Raw genomic sequence first — 27480 nt, forward strand, 5'->3', positions numbered from 1 at the left:
TGGGAGCTCTACAAAAAGGTTTAGTTCCTTCAAGCCAGGTGGCCATATCACGTGGCCAATTTACATTCCAGGCTGGGGTGCAGGAGCGTCCACACCAATGCCCCCAGGAGACACATGCCTGAGTCAGCACCCCACACCCTCCCTGCCCAAGCTGGGCCTCAGCACAGTCCAGCACAGGCAGGGTCAGGGGCCTCGCCTTGACCCCAAAACCCATCCTGCCCCACAGGCTCTAGGCTTCTCGCTGCACCCTGGGGGAGGAACCACGACTCAGGGGTCAGAGCAGGCATCCTGTCCAGAAAACCCAGACACTCCTCCGCAGCAAGTTGAGATGGGACCTGAGAGAGGTGGCAGGCTTGCAGGAGGGGTTCCATGGAACCAGGAGGCTCCTGGGATGTAAGTTCCAACATGGTCATGGTCACGGTCATGGTGGCAAACAGGATCTCCGTTCCAGGCGGAAGCCCCAGCCAGGGCCCAGGGGTCTTCAAAGGGCTGTCTCCTTGGAGACCTTGGCCCCCAGCTGCCGAGGAGGCTTGAAGCTGAGCACCTCTTTATACGTGTCACCTGGGGCCAGGAGAGAGCAGCAGAGACAGTCATGGGAGAGGGGTCCTTCCCTGTCACCCAGCTCCCACAGTGTACACCGGGCATGGATGCAGTGACCAAGGCGAAGCACTGGGCCCAGCTCACCGGGTGCCACCCAGACCAGTGGTAAGTCCTGTGACACCCCACTCAGGTAGGGGTGGGAAGAGCTCCCAGGCCCAGAGCATAGGCTGTTAGTCACTGACCTAGGGGCCCACCCCCCCAAAACAAGAGTCAGAGATCACTGCTGGGGCATAGGCACCAGATTGGCTCCTTTGTCCCACACGTGCAAGTCCATCCCGGGCCACGGCCGCTCTCAACCCACCCGTGTCCATCCACAGGGACTGTCCACCTTGATGGGGCTCCTGTAACCCAAACCCACCACCCCTAGCATGCCCTTGGCCCTACCGCCCACCGCAGTGAACCAAGAACATCCTAGGAATGAAAACTAATGTGCTCACTCAAGTGGAGCTGCTCAGGGTCCCACCAGGGCACACCCCAGCTTCCAGATCCAGAATTTCTACGAAGGCTCAAATGAGCGAGGAATTCCCACCAACTACCTGCAACATCCACCTTCCTTGCCTGCGGTCATGTTCCCTGAACTGTGTTCCCAGAGTGAGCCGTCCCCACAGGAAGGGTGGGGAGCCTGCTCTGTCTCCCCTCTGAGCGGTCTGCAAAGGGACAGTTCCACTCAGCCTACCCCAGTGCTCCCACACTCACCTGACCAGGGGAGCACCTGTTCTGGGGACCACTGGTCCCCACAGGCCCAATGCAGGAAGGACTCTGCCTTCCGAGCCGGTGGTCTGTGTGGTTTGCCCAGCATGTGACACAGGTCATTCCCACCCCATGGGGTGCCCCCCAGGCCCGTCATCTAATCCTCACACGGGGGCCAGTCTACACGGAAGGTTTGTGTGAGGAGGCCATTGCTGTAAAGCTGGCTTTTCCCAGGGAAATGAGGTAATGGGTTTGCATTTCTGATCAGGGCCTCAGCCACAAGGAGGTCATGTTTCCTTTTTTGGTCCTACATGGTCTGTAGTAAAAGCAAAAGCTCTTACTACGGTCTGTGGTGGGAACCGCAGAGAAGATCCTGTGGCCTGTGGTTTTCAGGTTATCTTTTTTAGCAATGGAAAACATAAACACAAAACACAGCACAGATAAGGGCGGAGGCCCTGCTGGAGGCACCAAGAATCCAATGACCCTGAGGAACGTGGTTTGAGAACCAGTCTTTCCAGCCCCATCCCTACCCCCATATGCAGGACCATGACCCTGGGTCTGAGGCAGAGCAAGGATGAGACTAGGATAATGGCAGCCACGTGCTATAGCTTCAACGGTGCTAAGCGCTGCCCTTAGGCATCCCTGCACTCCCAGGCGGGTCCTGCAGCCACTGAGGGGAGACACCTGCTGTCCTGGAGTAGACATGGGTGAGGCCCATTCCAGCATGGTGCGTCAGGACCCCAGTAGAAGGAGGCCTGGGGACTGGCCAGGTGTCCCTGAGCCCAGCCAGAGGCTGAGCAGATGCTGGCAGCCCTCAGACAGGAGGAGAAGGGTCCGGGTCTAAGGGGATGGCCAGTGCGAAGCCGGGAGGTGCAGAGCACAAATGGAAGGGGGTCTGAACACCCAGTGGGGCTGGAGGGGTTAGGGATGAGTAGCAAGAAAGCGTGAGGTGCTATGGGCTGCCCGGGGCAGACCTCATCCCGCTGGCAGGATGGGGGGTGTGCAGCTGTCCACGTCGGGGGGCAACCTGAAAGGGGCAAAGAGAGGCACGAAGATTCCAGAGGTATGAGGAGCGGCCCGGGGGAGTGGGTGCTGAGGGGCTCCACGGTAGCCCAGTCTCTGGCCTAGTCGGGGCAGGGAATGCCAGCAGGCCTGGAGGCCCGGGGAGGCTAAGTGCTCACAGCTGCCCTGAGCTTGCAGCTGCCTCCCCAGTTTCCAGAATTCATCTCCTGTTTGTGCCAAGTCCTGGCCACGAATGCCCTCCTTTCCATCCTTCAGCTCTAGCCAGAGGTCACCTTGACCAAGAGACTCAGCTGCCCTCTGACCCCCTACTCTGTTCCTGGGGTTGAGGGACCCAGGATCCTGAGCCCTGCCAGAGCCCCTGACTCACGCTTCCACTCATCCAGTGTGCGGTCCACGTCATCAAAGGACTCATCGTACTTCTGGGCCTTGGGCTCGTCCTCCGTGTCCTGCAGGGCCTCAAAGTAGGGGTGGGCCAGCGCCTCGGCTGCCGTCACCCGCCGCTCTGCATCTAGCACCAGCATTTTCTCCAGGAGGTTCACGGCTGGGGGGTTGGGCAGATCAGGCTGGGCCAAAGGGAGGCTCCTAGGCCCCAGGCCCCTGTCACTGACTGCATGCCCACCCCAGGCCCACCTACCCAGAGGGCTCGCATTGGTCAGGATGGAGGCAAAATCCTTCTTCTCCAGCTCAGGGAGGCCCTTCATATAATTCTTAGCCTGTGTGGGAACAAAGGGTGAGGGGCCAGCCCCCAGCTCTCCGGCCCACGCCCAGCTCCCGACTGACCTCATCGCTCTGCAGCCTCTGCACAAACTCGGCAGGGGGCGTCCCCGTCACCTTCATGATCTCCTTCAGCTGGTCCAGGTCTTTGCCAAGGTCAGGAGTACAAGGTGGGGCCAGAGAGCAGGGCTCACCTACCCCAGAGCTGGACAGTGGGCCCGGCCTGCCCCCCACAGGTGCAGGGCAAACCCCGCCCCTGCCCCAGGTGTAGGATACGGTCGTTGCCTTTGAAGAGTGTCTTCCCTGTGATCATCTCTGCCATGATGCAGCCCACTGACCAGATGTCCACTGAGACAGAAGCCCCTGCATCAGGGCTCTGGGGACTGGGGAGTGGGGCACACATGGACTGGGGTGGGGGAGATAGGCACAGGAGTGGGGGCAGTGGAGGGGGCATGGACACAGAAGCCATCTAGCCTGCCATGCCCTGCCCAGCTCCCAGCCCAGCTCAGCAGCCTCCCCACAGAGTAGCCACCATGGGCTTCCCAGGAAGAAAGAGGGAGGCCGGTGGGCGCAGCCCAGGAGGCTGGTGCCAGTGTAGGCTGGGGCTCTGGGCAGCTTCTCACCCGTCTGTGTGTAGTGCATCCAATTCAAGATGACCTCGGGCGCCCTGTACCACCGGGTCACCACATATCCAGTCATCTCGCTGTCTGCCTGCCTGGCCAAGCCGAAGTCCAGGATCTACAGTCAGAATCAGAAAAGTGGGCCAGAGGAGCCCCCGGGGAGTGGGTGGGCCAGCTTGTGGTCCAGGGACCCCCAAAGAGGCTGGGCACATCAGGGCCTCCTGCAAACCCTCCCGGAGGACAGTGCACACAGCCCAACCAAACTTGCCTGCCCACAACCCTTAGGAACAAGCACCCTGGAGGCTCTCCTCCACCTTCTCCTCTACCCCCTCACCCCAGGAAATGGCCAGCACCTGTGGGGAGGCCACCTCAGCCCTGCCAGGCTCAGGCCTGGGGAACCAGGCACACTTCTCGCCCTTCACTTCAAGCAGGTCTGGGAGTGTGGCCCATGCCATGCCCATCAGGTGCCTCCCCAGAGCCCAGAGGCTGCTCAGCCACTGCCCAGATGGCTGGGGTCTGGTCCCTCTGCCTGGGCCTGGGCCAGCCGCCTTCCAGGCCTGAGCGCCAAGGGCGAGGCAGGCAGATGGCCAGGTGTGAGGATGAACCGAATCCCCAACCCCATACACACCTTCAGTTCACAGTCCTCATTCACTGCCAGGTTGCCAGGCTTCAGGTCCTGGGGACAGAAGGAAGATGGCTGTGCAGGCCTGCCAGCCAGGATTCGAGGGCAAGAGCCCAGGCCGCACCTGCAGCCCTTCCGGAAGGGTGGAGGTGCCCGGCCCCCCAGGGCTGAGTGCAGGCAAGTACCCCGTCAGGCTCCTCCCAGGTGAGGAAGGAGGCTCCTGAGGTCAAGCCCCTCCCAGGCCCACAGTCTGGGGAGCTCCCACCACAACCAGGACTCACCCTGTGGATGATGCCAGCATCGTGGATGTACTGTGGGGACAGCAGAGGGGCAGCAGTAGTCAGCTCATGGGGACCTCAGAGCCCTGGCCCAGTTTAGGGGCTCCACCCCTCCAGCAGCCCCACACATCCCACCTTCAGCCCCTTCAGCATCTGGTAGGCAAGGAACTGGATCCGGTCCTCGCTCAGCTTCTCATGCTTCATGAGCTTGCCCAGGTCGGTACCCATGAACGGCATCACCAGGTAACTGCAGGGACAGGGCAGGCATCCCCGAGGCACCCCGAGTCCACCTCCCACGGTCTCCTTCCACCCCAGCAGCTCCATGATGTAGGGCAGTTGGGGACTGTGCTCTGGGGATTCCCCAAGGATGGCAGGCCATGCTAGGGGCCGGGGCTCCCTGCAGGGGACGGTGGGAGAGGAAGAAAGGAGGGAAGCGGCTGCGGGTGGCGGTGGGGCAGCCGGACGTCTGGGTCAGAGGGGCAGGCTGGGCAGGTGGACGGGGAGAGACAGAGGGAGAGAGTCAGCACCCCACCAGGATAGGCCAGTGTGGGCCCTTGATCCCTGCAAGGTCAAGCAGCAGGGAGCCTGTCCTCCCCAGCCCTTCCCAGGCCCTTGGCCGACACCAGCGTGAGTCCAGGGGTGGCCGCCCGGGCAACCACAGGGCAGGCTGGCAGGGCAGGACCACCATGGGTCCCTGTCACCCCTCCCCTGCCCGCCAGCAAAGGTCAGCAGCTCCAGTTACAGGCCACACATTTAGTACGGACCCGGAGTGCGGGCCTGCTAACAAACATTCAGACCCAAGGCTCCGCAATAGAGGAGCAGGCCCAGGTCCACCCAGCTGGACCAGCCCCGTGGGTCCTTGGGGTACGTGGCAGGGGGAGGACTGTGGTGTGCTGAGGGGCAGGCAGTGTGCACCCCAACCCCCGTCAAGCTGCAAGGAGAGGCCCGCCTCAGGCGGTGCCCCTGCCAACCCCAAACCTGAGGCTCACACCCAGGGGCCACCCAACACCGCCTGCCCTGCCAAGCCTGCCCCAGGCCGGCGCTTACAAGTCTGTGAAAGCATCCAGGGTCTCATCGGGTGTGAAGACATCCAGCAACCCAATCACCTGGGGAGGAGGCCAGAGCGCCAGGTGGGCTGGGGGCAGCCAGGGGCACAGGGCCGGGCACACCCTGGTCCGGGTAGGAAGGCCCCTGCAGCTGTCCTGGCCTCCCCCCCGTCCACAGGGCCTGGCTCTGCCCGCTGGCAGCTCAGCCCAGCCCTGGCACACATGCCCACAAAGACTATTTTTGGATGGTGACAGCCGGAGTTCTCTGGGGGAGGGGCAGCTCCCAGCCATCCAAGGAGCTCTAGACCCTTGGCCCTTCCTCCACCTCTTCCTATCCCCATTGAAGACTCAGGACCAGTGTGGTGACAGCCTACTAGGGGAGAGCCGACATCTGGCAGGTCTTTCCAGGGACCGTGCCTCTGCCAGGGGGGCCCAGGCCGGCAGCACTATGACCAAACCACAGCCAGACCTGGCCCCGCAGACCTCTGGTCAGGGGGGATGTACAGCAGACAATGTGACGACTGGCAACCGGGGGTCCGGGTGACAGGGCCTCCGGGAAGCCCAGTAGGCCTGTACCTCAGAGTGGCTGGAGGGGCAGGTGGATGTACTGGCGGGGCACACCTGGCAGAGGCCATGCACGTGGTGGCCTGGAAGGAGGGAGAATACTTAGAGAGTTTGAGGAACACGGGGAGAGAGGCCAAGTGGCTGAGGACCAGGCCAGGGAGTAGCCAAGGAGAAGCCAAAGGGAACCCGAGAAGGCCCTCAAACACCAGGTGAAGGTTGGCTTTGACCCTAAGAGCCACTGAGGAAGGGCTTAAATAGGCGTGATGCTGAATGTGTCCCCTGGCTGCTGTGTGAGGACAAACCAGAGCAAGGTAAGCATGGACATGAGGTGGAGGATGAAGGGACAGCTAGGTGACCAATGCAGCCACCAGGGCCAGAGACATGGGCAGGGGAGGGGAACAGAGTGGGGCATCCAGAGAGGGGCATGAAGGCAGGTGAGGCCTGGGGCATGAGGAGGATGTTTTAGCAAGAATCCCAGAGGTTAAGGGGAAGGTCCATGGGGTTGATGGAGACTTCTAAGCTTCTGGTGCAGATGGAGGCCTGGAGTAGGGGGAGGGGAGGGAGGAGGCCTAAGTGCGGGCAGAGGGGCAGGACCGGGGCAGATGGTAACTCCTCCACCTACCGCTGCGCTCAGACTCTCAGAGCCCATTTCCTCCCAGGAGAATGGGTTTATGAAAAGCAGAGTGTCCCAGCTGTGGAGCGGGGCTGGAGGCAGGAGGGTAGGACCCACCGGCACAGTGGGGACGGCCCCAGCACAGGTTGGGGAGTAAGCTCCCAGAGGAGGGGGCTGAGGCAGGTCAGGGATGGGAGGCGACTGAACAGAAGAACTAGTGACCTTGCTGGACTGGGGTGGGGTGGCAGAGAAGCCGTATGAAGCCTCTGGTAGAGGAGTCTACCCTCACAGGGACAAGTCCTGAGTGTGACCAGGTGTGACCCGGAGGTAGCAAGGCCCAGGCTGGGCTGGCGTCCACCATGACACCACGAATGGATTTCACCAGGGAAAGGTCAAGGTTGGAAAAATCAGAGAGAATGAAGGACCCATCAGAGGTGGTAAGAGGGTGGACACTGGACAGGGGCTGAGGGAACAAGCTTCATAGGGGACATGAGGACTCATTCTCCCAGGGGGAGACCAGTGGCTCTGATTACCCAGGAGGTGCCAGGGCATCTGTTGGGAGCACAATCGGCCATGGTCTGGGTGCCCCGATGAACAGCCCTCAGGCTGGGTGAGAGTGGCTCATGTGGGAGGGGGAGAGTTCAGGGCCACAGGAGGACCTACATGGAGGAACGAAGGAAACTCCCCTAGCAGAGAAAAGGGCCCTTTCCGGCAGCCACGTCCCCCAGAGAGGCCAGTGGGCAGTTCCGTGTCGTGTCCCGTGAGCAGGTCTGGAAACAACACAAGGCCTTTCCCTGGTGGGAGCCAGACCCGCTCCTCCCCCAGTCTGTGAAACCCACCCTGTGGATGTGGAGGGTCTGTGTGCCGCCTACTGTGCCCAGTGCCCTCCAGCGCCCTAAATCCCTCCACTGCCAGAGACTCCAAGGCTCTGAGGCTGCCGAGCTGAGATGCAGACACCCAGTCCATGCCTCCCTCAGTGTTCCCAGGAGCCCCCAGCTCCTAGGGCTGGGGTTCAGGAGGTAGAGGGGCAGAGTAGGGTCAGGAGTGGGGCTGGAAGGGCTGGAGAAGGGGGACCAGGTGGGCCTGCAGGGGGATGCCCAGAAAGAGGGCCGAGGCTCAGTGCCCCTTCCAGGAAACTCACTCCTCCCACCCGAGGTCCTCTCACCTCAGGGTTTGGAGTGGGACCTGGAAGATCCCCTCCGTCTGGGCAAGTGGCCATCCTCTGACCAGGACCTGGGCTGAGGAGCCAGATGTGGCCCCAGGAAGAAGCCAGAGAACTAAGTCCTCCGCAGGGACTGGCCTAAGAGAGGACTAGCCCCTGGGGAAGCTTCTCTCTCAGGAAGAGCGGGGGCTCTTCCTCCCTACTCTGACACCCCCCAACCCTGTTCACGGGGGACACAGCCCTGACCGCTCACCTCTGCCCCCATCACACAGGGGCGCATTCTAGGGTCTGGGTAGGGGGGGCCAGGTCTCCTAGGGCAGGCCTTTTGGGGAGAAGGGCGATAAGCAGAGCGATGGGCGCGGTGTCCGAAGCCGAGGGCCCACGCGACTCACATTCTCGTGGCGCATGTGCTTGAGCAGACGCAGCTCGCGGTAAGCGCGCTTGGCGAACAGCTCGGACTGGAAGGGCCGGTAGAGCTTCTTGATGGCCACCTTGACGCCTGTGCGGCTGTCCACCGCCGAGCTGCGGGGCGCACCGCTTAGCGGGAGGACTGGGCCACCTCGCCCGGCCACCCCGCCCGGCCTGCGCTCACCATACGGCGCCATAGGCGCCCGAACCGACGGGCTGCAGGTCCTGGTACACGGCGCGCACCTCCCAGGCGGTCTTGGTCACCTCCTGGCGGTAAAAGCCGCGGCGGGGGGGCGGCTGAGAGCTCATGGTTGGCCCGGCACCGCCCCCGCCGCAGACCCCACGCCTCGAGGACCCGGGACCTAGGATCCGCCGAACTCCCTGGCGCGCGCCCCGGGCCGCTGCTCGGGCAGAGCCAGCTCCGCGCCGCCCGCCGCCGGGGCGCCCCCGCTCCCGGCTCTCGCCTCCGGGCTCTCCGAAGCCGCAGACCCCAGCCCTACCCCAGTCCCGGCCCGCGTAGTGCTGGGCCCCTCCCCTACCGGCGGACCAACCGGCCCCCGGGCAGCGCGCACGTGACGCCCCCGCCCGCCCTCTGGTCCCTCCGGAAACCCGAGGCGGCCGCCACCGGGGAGGCCGGAGAAAGGGGGGAGGGGACGGAGTGGGGAAGGGAGCTGCGCCCGAAGCTCAGTCCCAGACTAGACCCGGACGCACCCCCGCCCGTCTCCGCACTCGGGATGAACTCCCCCGACGGAGCCGAGGTTGGGTGTCTGAACGGGGCCCCGTGGGGCTCGAGTCTCCTCCTTGCAACCATGCCCCCAGGGCGCTGGCTCATCCTGGGCCGCCTGAGCCTGTCGACTTCCACCCCTAGCCCCAAATCGCTGTCCACCCGCCCCGACAACTTCCACCCCGCGGCAAACCCCCACCCCTGAGGCACCTGAGCTGAGCGCCCCAACCCCCAGGATGCCCCTGACGCTGGAGCTAACCGGTCCACCCCTCAGTGTGCGTTCCCCAGCACCTGTCTTGCCGCATCCTCCTTTCCAGACAAAGAGGTTAATTCTGTCTCCCAAAATCAGGTGGCCTCCCAGGCCGGAGCAAAGAGGGCGGGTCCTGGAGGTCCCCCTTGGGCCCCCGTGGATCCCTCCTCACCACACCCCTTCTGCCTGCGGAGCCTGCTTCAGACGCTTGCAAGACCCTCGCTTGTCCCACCCCTGCCCTGCCTGGGCCCTCTGGTTTGTTCCTCAAAGCCCGGCCAGAGCCACTCCACTCTCTTCAGGGTGTGCGTGACCCCAGGAGTGAAGGGGGGGACCTTACTGGGGCTCTCCCTGCCCCCCCCTTGCCCCTAGGTGGGGGCATCATCCTTTCACAGGTCTGGTCCCATCCCGGACCAGACACTCCTGGAGGACAGAGCCCCCAGCTCCCCCCGCACCGTGTCCTCCCCCAGCCCAGGGACCAGGTCGGGGAGGGGGCGGGTAACAAGACCCCCAGCGCCCCTGCCCCGCCCTCTAAGCCCAGCCTGCCAGCCGTGAGTCGGCAGCTCAGCAGCGGCCGGGCCAGAGCTGCTTTACACCTGGGCCGCCACAGCCACCCATGTGCTCAGGACCTGCAGGCTGGCCAGGGGGGGCAGCCTGGGGTCACTGAGCCACAGCTGCCTGTCCTCACGCCCTTCCTGCCCTGGGCTGCTTGTGGCACTCCACCTGCCTCCTCCAGGAGGCCCCCAGCTGGCTCCTGACTCCCTGTGGTGGGACCCCGGGGTCCAGAAGGGTTTGGGTTCCGTGTCAGACTGGACTAGGTAGGGCATGTCCCAGTTGTGTGCCCACCCCCGACCCACCCCTGGCAGGACTTGGCCCAGCCTGGGCTCCTGGGGTTCTCCAGGACCTGAGGCCCAGTACTCACGCTGCCCTAGTGTCTGGAGGGCCGACTTCCAGGTGATCTCCACCCCTCAAAGGCCTAGGGCAAGGACAGCCAAACACCACTATCCTGGGGATGCCCTGCCTGATCCCCTTTGGGGCCCAGGCCCTCTCGGCCTGAGCGGCAGTGAGCACTAGGGGCTGGCAGCTCAGTGTGTGTCCCAAGGGCTGAAGCAGCCCTCTTCCCCTTAACCAGGAAGAAAAGGAAATCTCCCCTCACCATCCCTGACCCTGGGGAAGGGCAGTCCTTTGCTCCTAGACTTCCATGTCCTCCCTGACCACTGAGAGGAGGGGGCAGGTGTAGATCTAGACCAGAGCCCGCCCAATGACCCCCAACAGGGCAGTGGGGTTGCTTGTTGGGGTGACATCACACTCTGTCCACCTTGGATCCAAGTGGCTCTCAGGGAGCAGGGAGCATACTGAAGATGGCTGGCTGTCAGACCGGGGACCCGAGGGACACAGCCACCCCTCCAGGCAGTGGGGGCAGCGGGGCAGCAGGACCTGGAGCCTGAGACACAAGCTGAGTGAGAGGAAACCCCCTTTATTGCAAAACCCTGGTGCAGGCACTTATCAGACCTCCCTGGTCCTGCGAGGTGAGAGGTCACCACCTCAGCTACCTGACAGAGAAGCCCCTAGAGGGAGGACCCACACCCCCAACACATCTCAAGGAGGGTCCTGTCCCAAAGCTGGCAAGGTCAGCTCCACTCTGGAAGGAGGGAGGACAAGAGCCAAACCACAGACCAGAGCACCCAGCTCTCGGCCGTAGGGCCAGAGGGTGGGCAGAGGTAGGGTGGGCAGAGACTTCTTCATCAGCTTGAGGACAGGGGCCAGGATCCAAGTCCACGTGGGTGTGTGCGTCCTCAGGGCTGGACCCCCCTATGCCTGCCAGCCCTCTGGCTGGCATGGGACCTTCATGTCTTAGAAACCTGCCGCTGCTCCCACACCCAAGGAGAAAGGGGGCTTTGTTCACACGGTTGCCCCTGGCGAGTTGCACAGCAGAATCTCAGCAGAGCCCTCCACCCTGGCCCGCTTCAGGTACCGGGGGAGAAGAGGCAATAGTACAGCCACCCCAACTTTGGCCTCCTGCCCATCATGGCACTGACCCTCAGGTGCCCACAGATTCACATGCCTGCACCTGCCTTGACACATGAATTCCAGGAGTGCACATGTGTCACACGCAGCACAGGTGAACGCATGACTCCAGGTAGCTGTCCCAGCCCTGCCACCCACAGGGACGATCCTTTGAGTCCCAGCACTTTCCAGGGGAGCCCCTCACTTCTAGGCTGAGCAGCTGTGACCACCAAGACCCCTCCCTTTTTCTCCAGAAGGCTCTGGCCCCAATGCACCACCCGCCAGAGGCAGCCCTCTGGGACTGAGGAGCTCTGGAAACTGACATAGTCCCAGGGGGAGCTCTCATGGCACCCAGGTCCACCAGAGTGAGGTCCCAAAGGAGACCCAGGATGCTGGGAGGGGTAGCAGAACCAAGGGATCCAGGATGCTCTGCCCAGACTCCTACATCCGTGGCTCACACACATGCAGGTGTTCACAAGCGTGCAGACTCCCCATAAGGAGTGGGTGTGGAGACAGGGGGATCCCGGGAGAGGGGTCAGCGCTGCTGGCCGCAGAGGTGTTGGGAGGCACCCCTTGTGAGAACCAGGCAGCTGAGGAAGGTGGGCAGGCAGGCTCAGGCCCCTCTTGGAGTTGGGAGTGTAGTGGGTGAGCAGCATCTCCTCACTGCTCAACTTCCAGGCTGCCCAGAGGCTGCGGTGGTTCTGGGGGCTTGAAGCTGAGGACCTCCTGGTAGGTGAGCTCTGCGGGGGGAGGGGAAAGGGTAAGCTCAGGCAGCCATCAGCCCAGGCCCACCACCCTCTGAGGGTAGCCTCTGCCCGTGGGCTCCTTCCTAGGCCTGCCCTGTGCTGTCCTCAACCCTGGAGTGAGTGGGGTCATGTTGTCACCCGCCCAGACCACAGTCAGGAGGAGCTGGAGCACTTCCTGCAGGAACAGGCAGTGCCCAGCCTCTGGGGGAGCGCAGCCCTCGGGCCCACCCTTCCACTCCTCCACTGTGCGCTCCTTGGCCTCGACGCTTTCATCGTAGGGCTCAGCCTCAGGTTCATCCTCGGGGTCGTGGTACTGGCTGAAGTAGGCATGGGCCAGGGCCTCGGCCGCACTGACCCTCTGGTCACTGTCTAGCACCAGCATCCTTCCCAGGAGGTCCACAGCTGCAGAGTAGTGGGGGGGTGGGCTGTGGTCACCTCCACATCCGGGGTTGATGTGGCACCCAGCCCAGCCCAGGGCCCATCCTCACCCAGGGGGTTGGCTCCGTGGAAGATGCTCCTGAGGTCCTTCTGGGGCATGGGGGGCAGGGACTGGATGTATGTCCGGGCCTAGGAGCACATGGGAAGGGCCTGGACGGGCTGTTCCATGCCTAACTTCCCTGGGCCCTAAAGCAGGCAAGGCAACGGCTTGCCAAGAGAAGCCCCCAGACTCACTCACTCCAATAGGCCTTGGCAAGGGCCTGGGCAGACCAGAGACTTCCCTGCTTTGGACCTGGTGGCTCCAGCACCACGCCTGGCCCTCGATGCCTGTGGGACCTAGGCCTGGTGCCATTCCACTGTCCTTGGCCAGAGCACTATCTGTGCCCAGATTTTACCCTTGCCGTCCCTCTTGCCAGGAATGTCTTCCCTGTTCACCTGTTTCCCCCAGAGGGGTCAGATGCCTGCCTTGTGGTCTGTTCCACTGTGACCCATGCTCCCTACGTAGTACCCTGTCTATTCCCACAGCACCCCTTCCTCCAGAGTGCCTGGGGGCTGGGTCAGCAGAGGGAACTGGTGCCCGGTGACTCACATGTTCCGAGGATATCTTTGCCAGAACCTCAGGGCTGGGGGTGCCCACCACCTCCATGATGCGCTTCAGCTGGTCAATGTCTGCCGGGCTCAGGAAAGACCCAACGGCCAGGCATGGACTCTTCCTGGGCTCTAGACTCCAGACCTCGGGGCACTGCCCAGAACCTGCACTTCCATAGCTGGTGATAGTGAGCCCAAGGTGGCACAGTGTGGGGCAGGGGAGGTAAGGCTGGCCAGAAAGGCCAGGCCCACCTTCCTCGACCCCCACCCACTGGAGGGGACCCTGGCTCAACCCTCCTCCCTAACTGGGCCAAGGATACAGTCGTTTCCTGGGAAGAGGGCCTTTCCCTGGAGCAGCTCAGCCATGATGCAGCCCACAGACCAGATGTCCACTGTTGGAGGAGGCGTCTCCATCAGTCCGCCCACCCCGAGTCCCTCCTTGGAGAGCTGGGGGCCGCTGGGACTGCACCAGCCCAGTGGCCCTTCAGTCACACCTAAGCCCAAAGGCAGGCCTCTCTCCTCTAGACACAACGCCGGGGAAAGGGTTAGCCCTAGACCCACCATGTTCTGCCTTTCTTGAAGGTCTATTTTGTGGGGGGGAGGGGGTTAATTAGCTGTTTGTTTGTTTGTTTGTTTATTTGTTTGTTTATAATGGAGGCACTGAGGATTGAACCCAGGACCTCCTGCATGTTAAGCACGCGCACTACCACTGAGCTGTACCCTCCCCACCACATTGAAGGTCTGTTTTTGAATGCTGGTCCCAGACTTTGTCCCCCAAGACTGGACACACACCCTAAGGTCTTTGGCCTCTGGGTCCCACCCCCAACCCCTTCCCAGGCCCTCCGCTCCCACCAGGCTGCACCGACCCAGGGTGACATCACCTGTCTGGTTGTAATGCATCCAGTTGAGCATGATTTCAGGTGCACGGTACCAGCGCGTGGCCACATAGCCAGTCATTTCCTCGTCAGCCTGACGCGCGAGCCCAAAGTCCAGGATCTAGGGTGACCCGCAAGGATGTCAACACCCCCGTGTCACTCTTCCCTGCCCACCGGGGTGCCCCTGCCGCTCACCCTCAGCTCGCAGTCCTCGTTCACAGCCACGTTGCTGGGCTTCAGGTCCTGCGGGGCAGGTGCTGCGTGAGCGCAGAAGCAGCAGCTGCAGGACCCCCACCCTCGCCTGCGCAGCACCTACCCTGTGGATGATCCCCGCCGAGTGGATGTACTGCGAGGGTGAGACGGCAGGGTCAGGGTCTGCCCATGGCTGCTGCCCGCCCTCCCGCTCTGACCTCTGCTCCCGCGCCCACCTTCAGCCCACGCAACAGCTGGTACACGAGGAACTGGACATGCTCGTCGCTCAGCGCCTGACACTTGACGATGTTGTTCAGGTCTGCGCCCATCAGCGTGGTCACCAGGTACCTGGGAAGGGTCAGGGATCAGCCTAGAGTGCCCCACCCCTGCGCCCTCCCCCGACACACTCTCGCCGCTGCTCACACTTCGCTGAAGTCCTTGATGGAGGTGGCCGGCGTGAACACGTCCAGCAGCCCGATGACCTGGGTGCAGAGGGCAGTGAAGACGCGGGCGTCCCCCCACATCCGACCTCTCTGTCAGCCTTCCGTCCCCCCTCCCCCCATCCCTGCTCGGCTGCCCTCCTCCTCGCCGCCACCCTACAACCGGCTCACATTTTCGTGCTTCAGGTGTTTGAGCAGCCGCAGCTCGCGGTAAGTCCTCCGCGCATGGATCAGCGACTGGAAGGGGCGCGCCAGCTTCTTCACCGCCACTCTCTGACGCAACTGTGTGTCGTAGGCTGAGCTGCAAGGCGTGCGCGTGAGGCTGCAGGCCTCGCTGCCTGTTGGCGCCTGTGTTGCTTGGCGGGCACCAGCCTGGTCTCCACACACAAGATCTCCAGCAAGGAAGCGCTCTGACAGCACTCACTCAAAGCCTCTCTTCTCCTCACCGGGGGTCCTGCTCCCCCCTCCACGGACCCCTTCACCCCCAGCCTGCCCAGCCCAGGGACCTGGCCCGCCCCACCTGGGAGCTCAGGGCAGGATGGGGACTTCTCTTGTCTCCTGGCCCAATGGCTCTTGCCAGGGTGGAAATGACAGGGCAGGAGAACAGCCAAGCATGTTCCCTCAGCGCAGCCCTCCAACTCCCCCACGGGCTGGCGGGGCTGGGAGGCTCCCTGAGGGGTTCCAGGGCCACTGCCAAAGCCCCTGAATATTCAAAATGTGGAGGGAAAACTGACCACAGGTGTTTACTGCATCATTTCTCACAGTGAGAAACTGGACGTTGGGAAATGGCCAGTAGAGGGTGGCGTCTGGACCCTCAGACCATTTCCCCTTGCCTGACTCCGCTCCCCAGAGGTCCAGCCCCGCAACCTCCACACCCACCTACTCTTCACAGGAGACGACTGGCATTCTCCTCAAACGCAAATGGCCTGGTCACTCCCACTCTCGGGATGGGGTTTAGGCCCTGCAGAAAGCTTTCCCTCTGCTGCTGCTCATCCCTCCCTTCCCTCCTACAGGTCTTGGACCTCCCCTCTGGGATCCAGCCCCCCTCAAGAGTGAGTGGAGCCTCAGGCCACCCCCCAGGCCCATTCCACCCAGGGAGCATTTCCTGCTGTGGGACCTGGGATGCTCTGGGGCCCAGGTGGTGGTGGAGGAAGCCCCTCCCTCCAGCCCATGACCCGCTGGGGAAGGTCCAAGTCGCTGCTGGGGTGGGAAGCAGGGGAGTGGCCCCTCATGGGGGTGGGCGATGGGGAGCAGATCCTTTGGTGTCTGCACAGTCAAACAACCAAGAATTAGCACTGGGTTGCCAGCTTCATCAGAGGAAGGAGGGCCATCACCTGGATGAGGTCCATGCCCAGCTAAATGCAGTGGGGAGGGACCAGGCCTCTCTTCAGGAGCTCGAACTCCCAGAAAGTGCTTCCAGCAAGGGCTCTGTCAAATCCCCTAGACCATTCACACATTGTCCCACACCCTTTTCCTGCCCTTTGAGGTCTCAGAGATGAAGACCAAGGCCTGTGGTTGGAATGGCTGAAATGGCCTACCTGAGGTTCCTGACAGCCAGCCAGTACAGTGTGAGATCTGTGAGATCTGAGGCCCCGGGGACCCCAAACCCCTGTTCCAGTCTCCAGTGCTGGGCTTTAGGAGGGGGGATAAGTACCGCTCTTAACTTTCTGCCAGAGCCTGAAGCAAAGCCCCACCCCCAGGGTCGCTGCCTCCCCACACCCATGACCTCTGTAGTGAACAGCAGCCACCTGGCCCTTTCTCAGTAAGGATACCACTGGGTTCTGGGGTGGAGCACCTCGCAGCATTCCCACCCACAATCTGCCTCATTGTCAAAACACTGCTAACTGCAACCAGAACTGTCTGCAAGCCCCTCACCCTAAGCCTCTCCAGCCTCCACCCCCTCCAGGTTGCAAAGGCCTCTTGGAACCCCACCCTCCCTCCTGCTTCCAGACTCCGCAGTCTGTCTGAGCCCCAGGGCTAACTACAGGGCTGTGGTCAGAGCTCGCGCGCGCTCGCTCTCTCTCTCTCTCTCCCTCGGTTGGGGGCAAAAATGGATTGTAGGGGGATGGTACACGCCTCTGGTCAGGCCTGAGCCCCATGCGGAGTCCTAGACCCCTTGGAAAATGGGGGAGGGGAAGGACCCACGGGGAAGCTTGAGGTCATTCTAAGGCAGGGGTCTTGCCCTCCCCCTAGCTGGACTCTTCTTTTTCAAACAAAACTACCCACTCTAGGGCGGGGGCATCTGCCAGACCCCGGGGCTGCCTGACCCTTGACCCGGGGTACCCCAGATGCAAGCTCAGACATTTAGGAGCCCGGGAGACCTGCCCTTTGGCCGGCAGTGACGCCGCAGGATTCGGGCCTGGCGGGGACGCTTCGGGTTGGCGGGGACGTTGCGGGTTGGAGGGGCGGGAGGATGACCCCTCCCCCTGCCGGGGAGAGGCTCTGGTAGGAAAGTTTCCCCCAGACGCCCCTTGCCATTCATTCCTCGGATCCGCGTGAGGCCGGGGGAAGAGGCAGGGCGAGCCCCTCCCCGGGCCGGGAACCCTGCGCCGGGCGGGGAGGGGGCGCGAGCTCAGTCCCCCCACCCCGGCCCCGCCCCGCCCGTACCAGACGGAGCCGTAGGCGCCCGAGCCCACCGGGCGCAGCCCCTGCAGCCGCTGCGGCACCTCCCACACCGTCTTGTTCAGCTCCTGCCGGTAGAAGCCGGCGCGAGGGCCCGACATGTCCGGAGCGGCCGCAGCTCGGCCCGCGCCCCGCCCCGCGCCCCCCGCCCGGCAGAGCGGGAGCCGGCGGCCGGAGGCGGGGCGGGGCGGGGCGGGGCCGGGGAGGGGGTTCCCGCAGACGAGCGCGCGGCTTCCTGCCCCTCCGAGGCGGCGGCCGAGCGGAAATCAGCCTTCCCCGGGCGGTGCGGGCAAGGGGGGAGGCCAGGGAACGACTTACCGCCCCTCCCGCTTCTACCTCCCGGGGTCCACGCACCTCCCCAATATCCGCCGCGTCTATCCCCCGCGCAGCGCGACGCAGACCAGGCAGCCACCGCCTCTCAGGACTACGCGCCCCGCACCCTCTCGCAACAGCTCCCGCGCCTGCACCTCACCGCTCCCCACCTCCAGTCCCTGCACACGCCCTCCGCCTGTTCCGGACCCGCGTTTAACCCCCCTTCGGCCTGCTCGGGTTCGTGCATCCCTCTCCCAACACCTGCACCCCTCCCCCACCTGCATCCCCCTCCCCCAGCATGGTCCCTCAGAAATGAGATAGAATCCTCTAAATGAAAGAAGCCAGGGGCGAACCATGGGGAATAGTTTTAATCAGGACTGAAAATGCCCCCTAATGAAAGCTGGCATTTGGTTGGATAGGAACCCCTCTGCGGTGGGCAGATGGCGGCGCCTTGGATCCTGGGCCAGCCTGGCTTCCCTCCCCGGTGGAGGCCTTCCGGTCTTGGCCGTGTGGTTCTCCTGATAAACCCTCTGTGGTCTGATGTCGGCCTCCTGCAGGGCTGGCTCCTGAGCTGGGCCCAGCCCTCAGGACCAGGGACAGCGGCGGAATCAGGGGCCGTTGGCGTGTTGTGCCCATAAGAAGCCCTCCCCAAATGGGTCCTCCTCAGTGCCTGGTACCTTTCCTCCTTCTGAAACAGCCCTTTCAGCTGTCACCCCTTCCAGGAAGCCCTGACTTTCCTAGGTACTGAGGAAGCTGCGTAGTTCAAAACCACTCTTCCCCAGGGCGGTGAACTCCTCCCAGCACTGCACATTTCCTCTCTCCACCTGTGAAGGTTCACTTCTCACAGGCAGCTTTAACTGTGAAGGGGAATGTTCCCCATTTCAGCATCTGTCTAGAGCTCTGGGCCCCAGGGCATCTACTTCTGTTTCCCAGCTTAAAATGACAAGGGCTCAGAGAGCCCATTGCCCCGTAGGTAGCATAGAAATAGCCCCCTGACCCTCCACCCTGGGGAAACCGTGGGGAGGGGCTGGGCTGCTTCCTCCCAGGAAAGTAGGAAGTCAGGCTGAGTGCTCTACCTTAGACTTTCGACTTTTTCAAAACAAATGAAAACCTGACTTCTCATTTGAAATCTCCTGATTTTCAAATATTGGCAACCAAATTAAAATAAAACATGTCAATGCAGTACTAGGCAAATAGACACATCTGCCTGCGGAGGAAACCAGAAGGGGGAGGTGCGGGTGGCGGGTAGCCTAGAATAAGAAAGGAAGCAGGGTCCCAGTCTCAGCCACTCGCATGAGTTCGGCCACGTCCTGAGCCACCCCCGACCTCAGTTTCCTCTCTGGGAGCCGGCGTTGGTCAGCAGTGCCGGATGTCCCCTCCGCCAGTAGTCGCCCGGCCCGGGCCTCCTCCAGGCTCGCGCTGGGAGCGCCTTTCCCGGCCGTGCGAAGCAGGCTGAGGTTTTGTGTGGAGTTAATGGAGCTTCAGCTAAAGCAGGGGGAAGAGGCGGGAGGGAGCGGCGGGCCGTGGGAACCGGCCGCGCGCCGGGGGAGGAGCGGCCTTTGTCTGCGCCTTGGCTGGGTGGGACCCGCTGTGTTCCCATGGCGACTGGCCGCCCTTTCCCCACATGCCCGCTCCTCTCTCCCACACCGGGGCAGGGTTGTCTGTCGACCCAAGGGAGCCAGCCTCGGCAGGCCTTCCCCAATGGCTCCCCTGAAATCCCAGCCGTGAGTGGTCAGAGCAGAGCAGAGAGGAGCGGCCTCCGTGCCAGGCACAACCTTCACACTGTGTTGACCATTTAGCAAACCTGCCCTGGGCACAGGGAAGCCCGGGCAGACAGGTCTCAGCCAGGTTGCCCTCTGGGGTTGAGTGGGTGTGATACTGCAGGGGAGTGACCAGGAGGGTCAGAGCCTGGCAGGTGGAGCTGGGCAGAGCTTCCAGACAGTCCTGACTTTAGAACAGAAAGGAGGGTGGTGGCCGTGGGTGCAGGGCTGCGGCTGGCTGGGCAGGGCCACCCACGGGATTTCAGATGTTTGTTCTCACTGTGCTGCGCGTTCTCACAGTGTCGTCCTGCAGGGAGGTGAGGAAGACTGGGCCAGGAGCAGGGGTGGCAGGCCCTGCAGGTGCGAGGATGGGGCACGGATGGGGGTGATGCAGAAGAGCCGCCTATGAGCCCTGAACCCTGGGCCCCGCCCCAGCCTCGTCATTTTCCACTCTCTACTGTGATTCCCTGCCATCCCTAAATACTAAGATCCCACCCTGACTCCACGTCCATTGTCCCTTCTTCAGAGGTCCGGGCCACCCCCTTTCTGGCCTTGCACTGGCCTCCTGCACTTCTGAGGCCAGAACGAATGCCCTAAAACGCTGTCTGGCTGTGTCACAGGGGCCACGTGATCGGGGGTGGTTCATGCTCTTAGCAGGCAAGCAGGGTGTGGTCTTGCACTGTCTTCTGCAACCTGGAAGGAAAGGCCGTCAGGGCCGCCTGCCCCTCTGCCCGTGCCTTTCCCCAGTCCCACCACTTTGGGAGGAAAATGGGAAGTAGAAACAGAGGGACGGTCACCCCTTGGTTTCTCAGCATTCTGACCACTCAAGGCTGGCCTGTCCACCCTCTGCACCCAACATCCATGCCCAGTTTCTCCCCTTCACTGGTCCTGTGGAAGGACAGCTCCCTGCCATTCACAATCTTGTGCTCCAAAGGGGAAGGGGACCCCACCTGTTGGACCTGCACCAAGGGGCTGTCTCAGGTCTCACAGACTCTTCCCCATTTTCATGCCTGGCTGCCAGTGGGGAGGAGGCAGTAGTGGCCTACAGGGGTTCAGACTAGAAACCAGGCCTTCAGCTTCCCACTTACCCTGCCCGCCAGGGACAATACTCCACCAGACTGCGCCACCCCTGTTCTGGTTTTGCAGTTCTTTGTTCAGATTTCCTGACTAGCTGGGCCTCTGGGAAGGGGGAAACCTAGTGTGGGCCATGGCACAGTCTTTTCAGGGGTCCCTGGGGTGCGGATGTCAGTTGTTGGCCTTGTACCCCTTCCAGGTGTGAGATACTCACTCTTGTTCATTGTGGCTTGAAATTGGCTGCCCCTGTACAGGGTGACTTATGACTGAGGCTGAGCCCACTGAGACAGCCACAGTGGCTTGCCCCAAGTAGAGGAGACACAGGCTGGGGTTGCCTGCCACCAGCAACTCCAATGCCTGAGAATAAAGCAGCACACGTTGGGAAGCAGGTCACATGAAACCCAGACATGTGAGCACCTGGATCCAGCCATATCTGAAGCTGGGCCTTCACTTCCTTGTTATGGAGTCGCTAAATCCCTCTTCTGCTAGGGTCAGTAATCTTGAAGCACAAGAGCTCTCTCAGAGAAGGCCATTTCTGCCCCTTTACTGCTGTGTCCCCAGTGCCCAGGACAAGACATGTTGAATGAACAAGTGACAAGCCCGACACACTCATGTTGCATGTGTGTATGCACATATGTGCTCATGGCACGTGTGCTTGATGGCCACAGGGTGGCACATCTCTCATGGCTCCTGCCTTGCGTGCAACTTGGGGATTGGGAGCAATCCCCCTCCCCTGTTGCTTGACTCTGAGACAGCCCCCTCCCTCCCACATCACCAAACTTGCCCCTCGCCCTCAGGTGCACAACCCTTGGATCCTACTTATGTCCTGAGTCATCCTGGGATGGTTCATAGGACCCAGGAGGAGCCAACCCTAATGGCCCCACAGCCTTGAGCAGGGAGATACAGGGCTCTCTCACCAGGAACCACCCATGCCCAGTGGGGGCTACACACAGTAGGGGCTTACTAAATGTGTGCTAGGTGGACCAAACCTGTGAGGTTCAGGAAGGTCCCTGAGAGCTCAAGTTCCAGAGAGCTCATGCCACGCCCACCCCTGCCACCAGGGGCTCCCAGCAGCCCAGTCCAAGAGGAAGGGAAGACGAGGATGCAGCCACCAGATGGCGCCCAAGCTAGCCCAACCCACCGCCAGGCGGGACTGCCTCACCGCCCCCTCCAGAACCGCTGTCTGCTTCAAGATGGCTTTCAGGCCTGGAGCGCCACCCTGGCTCCTCCCCAAACCCCAGCCCTCACCTGCCAGCCCTCGACACCACCCTGTTCTCCTGGGGCAGCAGGGCAGGTGTGCACTCAGCTGATGGCTGTGAGCAGGCCTGGCCCAGGGAAGCGAGGCACTGCCGGGTGTGGGGTGCGAGGCACACAGGCCCCGAGCGTGAGCTTGTAGGGCAGACAGTGAACAGCAAGGGAGGCCGTGAGGACAGGCCCGGGAATGGGGACAAGAGGACGGGGACAGCAGATCCATAGCCCTAGGAGGAACCCAGCCAACCAGCAGAGTGAAAAAGACAGCTGTATTTGATTTACAATTAACACGATTTACAAAAAGGGCTGGGGGCTGTCCTGGCGGAGCTGGTCCTGGCCACCCCAGACCTAGGCAGGGCCTCCAGGTCAGCCTGTCTGACAGGCTGAGACCAGGACCCCCAGTCTGCTGGGCCTCTTCTGGCCGCCTGGGCCTCGACGTCTGACGTCCAGCTTGACCTTTGAGGTGGGGCCTGCAGCACAGAGTCTACTCAGAGTGCCAGCGCCCCGCGGGGCAGGCCAGCGAGGTCAGGAAGGCATTGTACCGCTTTTCCGCCCCCCATCCTGGCGGGGCAGACAGACACAGTCTGGGCACTAGGTCCTGGGGGCCGCAGGCACTCAGACCCCATCCAAAGAGGCCAAACCCAGGTATCCGAGGCGGCTGCTGGTGCTCGGGGAGGGGGGCTGAGGCCCGACTGCCCCCAGCAACCCAGCAAGTCGCCGGGGGCGTAAGGCACGTTTTCAAAATCACTCAGGAAACTTGACTGGAGACACCTGATGCTGGTTCTGCAGGAGGGAGCTGGTGCTGGTGGGCGCTCGGCACTATTGCTCAGAAAGATGCTGTGTGGCTAGAAACACTGAGGTTGGGGCTCCCCCGCCGCACACACACTTGGAAGCCCAGGGGCTCTTCCTCTGCTGGAGAGAGAAGGGCTGAGCTGCTGACTCAGCCTCACTCCCCAGGGGCTGCCCAACGCCTGGCACTGGGCAGCACACACCTGTGCCTGAAGACCGTGATGGTGGAGGTTGGAGATCAGAGGTCGGTGACCTTGTTCTCAAGTGCAGCTGCAATCTGCTGGAGGCGGAAGGCCAGCTGCATCTTCTGGGCGGTGGGATCCTCCTCCAGGGCGTTGATGATCTTGGGGGCAGGGGGCAGGGGGCATCATGTCAAACCACAGCCAGGGAAGGGGCTGCCTGAGCACTGCCATCCCCGGAGGACCAGACCCCTACCTCATCGTAGTACTTCTGCGTGTACTGGCAGAGCTGGTGCAGGGCCACGAGGGTGTTCAGGGAGTCCGTGTGTGCCTGGGAGGATGGGGAGGGCTGTGTGACCCCACGGGCAGGAGGCCATTCCCCACGGGAGCAGGGAGCTGTGACAGTGGCACCATGCAGGCGGGCCCTACTATCAGAGCACTCAGGCACACAGGGTGCCGTGGACAGACAGACTGCCATCCACGTAGACACACGGCAAACAGGGCTGGTCCAGAGCAGCTCACAACCTCCCCACCACCCAACCCAGCACACCTGGTCAGACACAGGTGCCAGCCCCTCTGGTCCCAGCTCTGTTCTCTCTCCTGTGGGCACAGCCTCACCCGGCCCCGCAGTGTAGTCTCCTGCCCCGCTCAGAGGAGGCCTTCAGGGCTGCGTGGAGGGCTAACCCCAGGGGTTAGTATGCCCTGTGCCCCCTTACCCGGGAAATCTCTGCCAAGTGTGTGTTCATGTCCTGGTCGCTGACCTGCACCATCTGTCTGATCCCCTTGTAGTAGCTGTGGAGGAGGCGGAGTTACAAGGAGGGGAGGGTCAGCGGTTCCCGGAAGCAGGACCCGAAGCTACTACCCCCGGGGCCCTCCTTCTGATCACAGCCTGCACCACCCCGGTCCCCTCTGGGTGGGGGTTGAGGGTGGGCAGCCAGGGTCTGGCCAGCGAGGTAGGGGTCACTCACTCCTCCACCATCTTCTTGTAGGTGGAGATCTCCTTGGCGTAGAGTAGCTTGTTGCTGGGAGAGTCCTGTGGGGGTTGGAGCCAAGTGATGCCTAGGCCAAGATGGCTGGTGCCCCTGCCCTCGGGCCCTCACCTGCTCAGGACACCCAGAGGAAGGGGGGGTGCAAGGGGCGGGGTCCAACTGGGTAGGTGCCCCAGCCTGGCCATAGACCTGAGAGGAACTCCTTGTGCTTTTGTCATTTTGTAATCTGTAGTAAAACTCACTTTTTCTTTCCCACGGGAGGGGAAGGAGAACGGAGTCCCAGGCTGCCAGATGGGCCACTCCCCAGGGGACCTCCCAAGCTTTGCCTCCTATAGCCCAGGTACCCCACACCTGCCTCCCCCGTTCCAGCCCCAAATGTGCAGATCCACATCCCAAACCTCCTGGCATGTCCCAAACTGCCTTCCTCACCCCCATCACAACCATGTTCCCTGCCCCCTCCTGACACTTCCCAGTCCAGCCTTGTTCCCACCACCCCGTCTAGAGCGCGCACTCACGCGGCTCAGCTTGTGCTCTGTGCGTGTGCAGGCGTCCATGAAGGTCTGCGCGATGACCGACAGGGAGGCATCCACCACCTCGTGGACATGGACGTCAAAGATGAAATGGGGGTTCTTGAGGATGTTCACCCAGAACCGGAGGGGTAAACTGAGGCAGGACGACAGGACGACAGGGAGTGAGGGGCCGCTGAGACACTGGAGCAGGGCGGGCAGTGGGGCGGAGCCCGCACCTGTTGGTCTTCCAGATGTGGATGGTGTCCTCGTCCTTGATGTCGTGCTTCTCCGCCTGCTCGTCCAAGAAGTCGAAAAAGTACTTGACGGCGGGCGGCACGGCGAGCCCAGGCGCTAGCACGCTCTGGAAGAAGTTGTCCACGAACTGCTGCAGCGTGCCCTGCGGGGCAGGAAGGGGGCTCAGCACGCAGGCCGGTGCCTCCCGGGGCTGCCGCCCGCACCCTCCACACCCACCTTGACCGAAAGCAGGCGCGTCAGGTAGATCTCGGTGATGGCCTTGGTGCGTTCCTTCTCCTTCATGCTGCCACGCTTGGACTTGCCTTCATCCACCTCGTCCGCTGGCCGCACGAGGTGCCACACCCGGTTCTCCTCCTCCAGGAGCGCATGGCCTGTGGGGAGCGGGCGCTGGAGGATGAGGGCTGGAGCCCAGGTCCGGGGTCCTGTGCTAGGCTCAGCAGCTCCCCCCAGATGGCAACCAGGTGGACACTGGCTCACAATGGCCTCCAGAAGCCAGAAGGGTAGGGACAAGAAGAAGGGACTCACGCTCCCCAGGGAGGTCCTGCTGGCTGTCCTCAGGTTGCTGGGAGACCCCCACCTTGGACAGGATGAGCGTGGCTCCATCCCGGACCTGGGGAACACAGTCATGAGGGCAGGCCTCCTGCCGTGATCTCAGCAGGAAACCCGGCCCCCCCACACCCGCACTCACGTTGTAGTGCATCAGTGTGTTGATGCGCCTCCAGCGGCCCTCCCGCTGAGAGGTCAGGTCCAGGTCTGACAGGATCTGGGCTGTGGACCCAGGACGCCACTCTGTGGGATGACATGGCCCAGCTCCGGGAACCCGGCCACAGACTGTCCCACCCGGGCTCCCTCTTGCTGACCTCCCACTCAACCTGGCCGACCAGGGTTCCAAAGGCAGTACCCTTCCAGGGCACAGGCACACAGGAACTGCTCACCGAGGACCACACTGTCAGCCTTGGGCCAGCGGGAGCAAGGCTGCGTGCGGTACACCTGGTCGATGATCTTCTCCTTGACCTGGGAGATGGTGTCACAGTTGAGGACCTTGACGGGGATGGCGTCGACCCCTTCATCCTGGACGATCACGTTCACTGTCTGCCGGGGGTGACAATGACAGGCCAGTTGGGGAGGGCCCCTTGCCCTCACTTGCCACAGACGTGGGAGCAGCTTTGGGCCTCCCCTGACGGCTACACCCTCAGGTTGGCAGGGCAGGGGAGGGGGTATAGGTCCTGAGCCCTCACAGCACCCAGGGCCTCACACTGTGCTGCCTGGCCTGGCTCAGCAGGACAGATGGCAGAGGAACAGCTCAGGGGACTGCTCGCTCCTAGGTATCACATGATACACAGCTATCACGGGAGCACACGTACAGCCCACACAGCCCACACAGCCCGGCCTCCCCTGGAACCCAGCGCTCTGGTGTCCCATGGCCCCGCCCCGTGCCCAGTGAGCATGCGCTCACCACCACACACTTGGTGTGCCCAGGTCCCACACACGCTGCAGCAGGCCGGGCACCCAGGAGGCAGATGGCTTGGGGTCATGACACTTACAGCCTCTCTAAGGACCAAGCCTGCTGGGGTGCCAGGACCAGGACCCTCCCTGGACACGAGTGGGCCCAGCACAAGGGAGTATGTTCTCATGCAAGTCCATGAAGGAGGTGAAATGAGCACAGCTTCTGGTCGGGAGGCTGGCCTGGAGCCTGGCCCTGAGGTCTCCCAGCAGCCCCCCTGGCCCCAGGCGCTCACCAGGGGTGCGTACTCCACGTCGTCTCCTAGCAGCCCCGTGTCATTGAGGGTGTACTTGGCTTTCTTCTGCACGGCGTCCACTGGCCCCTTCTCCACCTGATGCTTGATGGCCTTGAAGAGCTTGTACAGCGGCTCGCCAGCGCTGTCCTGGAGCAACGCAGGGCAGCGGAGCCTTGGACGGGACTGACCCATGCCAGCACAGGGAGCAAACCCATCCAGGTGGACACGGGGTGGACTTTGCGGGCTACAGTACCACCTCACCCCACCCCACCCCACGGCCAGGCCTGTGAAACCCACCTTGAGGTACTGGTACAGGCAGATAGACATCCAGTTAGACAGCATCCTCTCCACCACCGTCTCAGACCTGGAGGTGCAGACGCCTTGTACTGAGCAACCCTTCAGTGCCCCTAGGACCAGCCTGCTCTTCCAAGTACCCAGACCACTTCCATTTGCAGCCCAGCCTCCATCCAGGCCCTGGGCCTCCACTGGGATGTACACTACAGCCTGCAGTGACCAATCTCCCAGGTCCCCGAGGGTGGCCATTTCATCCTTCTCCCCATCCTACAGAGGGCCGATGACAATGGAGGGCAGCTGGTGACCAGCAAGGACCACCTGCTAGAAGGGACGCTGCTCCTGCCTCCCCGATCCCCACTCACTTGCACCGGTGGCACCAGCCCGCAAACCAGGTACACAGACAAGCCCGTGCCGCCTCACCGCCACCCCCACGGCCTCTGCCCTTCCCCACACACCTGCGCAGCATCAGCTTAGGGTTCTTGGCCACCACGTACTGCTCCATGAGCTCCAGGAAGAGCGTGCGCATGATGTCCGTGTAGTACTCCAGCTTCCCGTGCAGAGCCACAGTCAGCAACGACGCAAAGTAGACCTTGGCGCGGGCTGAGAACTCACGCTGGTTCTCCAGGGTGTGGATGAACTACAGGGGCGCGGGTTGGAGCCCATCAGGCACAGAGGGCAGCGTCTCCGAGCTGCGAGCTCGGCTCAGCTCTGCTTGCCCCAGACACCTCGCCCTCTTGTAGCCCTGCTCCTGCTCCGCGATCCCCGCCCCACCACGGAGCCCCGCCCCCCGTGACAATCACAGCCCCGCCCCGCTCACGTTGATGAGGAAGCATTTGCTGTTGAGCAGATTGGAGAACTGGTAGAGCGCCTGCTCCACGACCTGCCGCCGTGACTCAGGGATGTCCAGCTTGCCCGTGATCATCACGTCCTTGTCGCCGTCCTTGGAGGGCAGGAAGAAGACGCGGTCGGTGTAGGTCTTGTAGTCCAGCACGGGGATGCCCGCCTCGTGCACGTCGTTCGTCTGGTCCTCCATCTCGATCATCAGGTCTGGGGGGAGGCCGGGGTGAGGCGTCTGGGCCCCGCCCTCCTCCGCCCCTCCCGGCCCTCCTC

At 62.7% G+C, this 27480-nt stretch overlaps 3 protein-coding genes across 15 annotated transcripts in view; all 3 read right to left on the reverse strand.

The window, feature by feature from the left end:
- MAPK12 (mitogen-activated protein kinase 12) lies at positions 1-8880 on the reverse strand. Of its 5 annotated transcripts, none has more exons than XM_032492582.1 (12): positions 8525-8877; positions 8325-8454; positions 5595-5653; positions 4683-4944; positions 4551-4580; positions 4276-4323; positions 3651-3765; positions 3304-3375; positions 3094-3173; positions 2948-3026; positions 2681-2854; positions 1-561 (listed from the first exon to the last, which is right to left on the reverse strand). In XM_032492582.1, the coding sequence occupies exons 1-12, from the start codon at positions 8647-8649 to the stop codon at positions 482-484; spliced, it is 1254 nt and encodes a 417-aa protein (XP_032348473.1). In that variant the 5' UTR covers positions 8650-8877; the 3' UTR covers positions 1-481. The 5 variants fall into 5 exon arrangements, with proteins under 5 accessions (XP_032348473.1, XP_032348474.1, XP_032348472.1 ...); XM_032492583.1 differs by having other exon boundaries at positions 4683-4794; positions 8525-8875; XM_032492581.1 differs by lacking the exon at positions 1-561 and adding an exon at positions 568-2317 and having other exon boundaries at positions 4683-4794; positions 8525-8879.
- A 1888-nt stretch (positions 8881-10768) lies between these two features.
- MAPK11 (mitogen-activated protein kinase 11) lies at positions 10769-17601 on the reverse strand. Its single transcript, XM_032492584.1, has 12 exons — positions 17205-17601; positions 14769-14898; positions 14581-14639; positions 14394-14505; positions 14282-14311; positions 14161-14208; positions 13972-14086; positions 13411-13482; positions 13092-13171; positions 12553-12631; positions 12293-12466; positions 10769-12058 (listed from the first exon to the last, which is right to left on the reverse strand). The coding sequence occupies exons 1-12, from the start codon at positions 17318-17320 to the stop codon at positions 11979-11981; spliced, it is 1095 nt and encodes a 364-aa protein (XP_032348475.1). The 5' UTR covers positions 17321-17601; the 3' UTR covers positions 10769-11978.
- A 4265-nt stretch (positions 17602-21866) lies between these two features.
- Positions 21867-27480, reverse strand: part of PLXNB2 (plexin B2) — a 29979-nt gene continuing 24365 nt past the window's right edge. For 7 of the 9 annotated variants that reach the window (XM_032492590.1, XM_032492586.1, XM_032492591.1 and 4 more), the window contains 15 exons: positions 27188-27417; positions 26826-27007; positions 26374-26440; positions 26077-26223; positions 25273-25429; positions 25026-25126; positions 24863-24947; positions 24554-24708; positions 24319-24479; positions 24089-24236; positions 23553-23617; positions 23301-23376; positions 22841-22915; positions 22609-22748; positions 21867-22528 (listed from right to left, as the gene is read on the reverse strand). In XM_032492590.1, the coding sequence (XP_032348481.1) occupies positions 22644-22748; positions 22841-22915; positions 23301-23376; positions 23553-23617; positions 24089-24236; positions 24319-24479; positions 24554-24708; positions 24863-24947; positions 25026-25126; positions 25273-25429; positions 26077-26223; positions 26374-26440; positions 26826-27007; positions 27188-27417 (1754 nt within the window). In that variant the 3' untranslated portion in view covers positions 21867-22528; positions 22609-22643. Of the gene's footprint in view, positions 22749-22840; positions 22916-23300; positions 23377-23552; positions 23618-24088; positions 24237-24318; positions 24480-24553; positions 24709-24862; positions 24948-25025; positions 25127-25272; positions 25430-26076; positions 26224-26373; positions 26441-26825; positions 27008-27187; positions 27418-27480 lie in introns of all 9 variants that reach the window. The other 2 variants (XM_032492588.1, XM_032492587.1) reach the window with 2 other exon arrangements.

This window comes from Camelus ferus, chromosome 12, assembly GCF_009834535.1.
Source record: "Camelus ferus isolate YT-003-E chromosome 12, BCGSAC_Cfer_1.0, whole genome shotgun sequence".
NCBI lineage: Eukaryota > Metazoa > Chordata > Mammalia > Artiodactyla > Camelidae > Camelus > Camelus ferus.

Bases quoted from the DNA above. Each gene is read 5' to 3' on its own strand.
- MAPK11 (XM_032492584.1), bottom strand. From the start codon at position 17,320: ATGTCGGGCCCTCGCGCCGGCTTCTACCGGCAGGAGCTGAACAAGACG. The intron at 14,209-14,281 runs GTAGGTGCTGCG...CCTGCCCCGCAG, and splicing joins CGGCGGGGATCATCCACAGG to GACCTGAAGCCCAGCAACGT. The intron at 13,483-13,971 runs GTGATGTCACCC...CTCCTCCAACAG, and splicing joins GATGCATTACAACCAGACAG to TGGACATCTGGTCTGTGGGC.
- MAPK12 (XM_032492579.1), bottom strand. From the start codon at position 8,649: ATGAGCTCTCAGCCGCCCCCCCGCCGCGGCTTTTACCGCCAGGAGGTG. The intron at 4,324-4,550 runs GTGAGTCCTGGT...TTCTGTCCCCAG, and splicing joins ATGCTGGCATCATCCACAGG to GACCTGAAGCCTGGCAACCT. The intron at 3,174-3,303 runs GTATCCTACACC...ACCTTGGCAAAG, and splicing joins ACTCTTCAAAGGCAACGACC to ACCTGGACCAGCTGAAGGAG.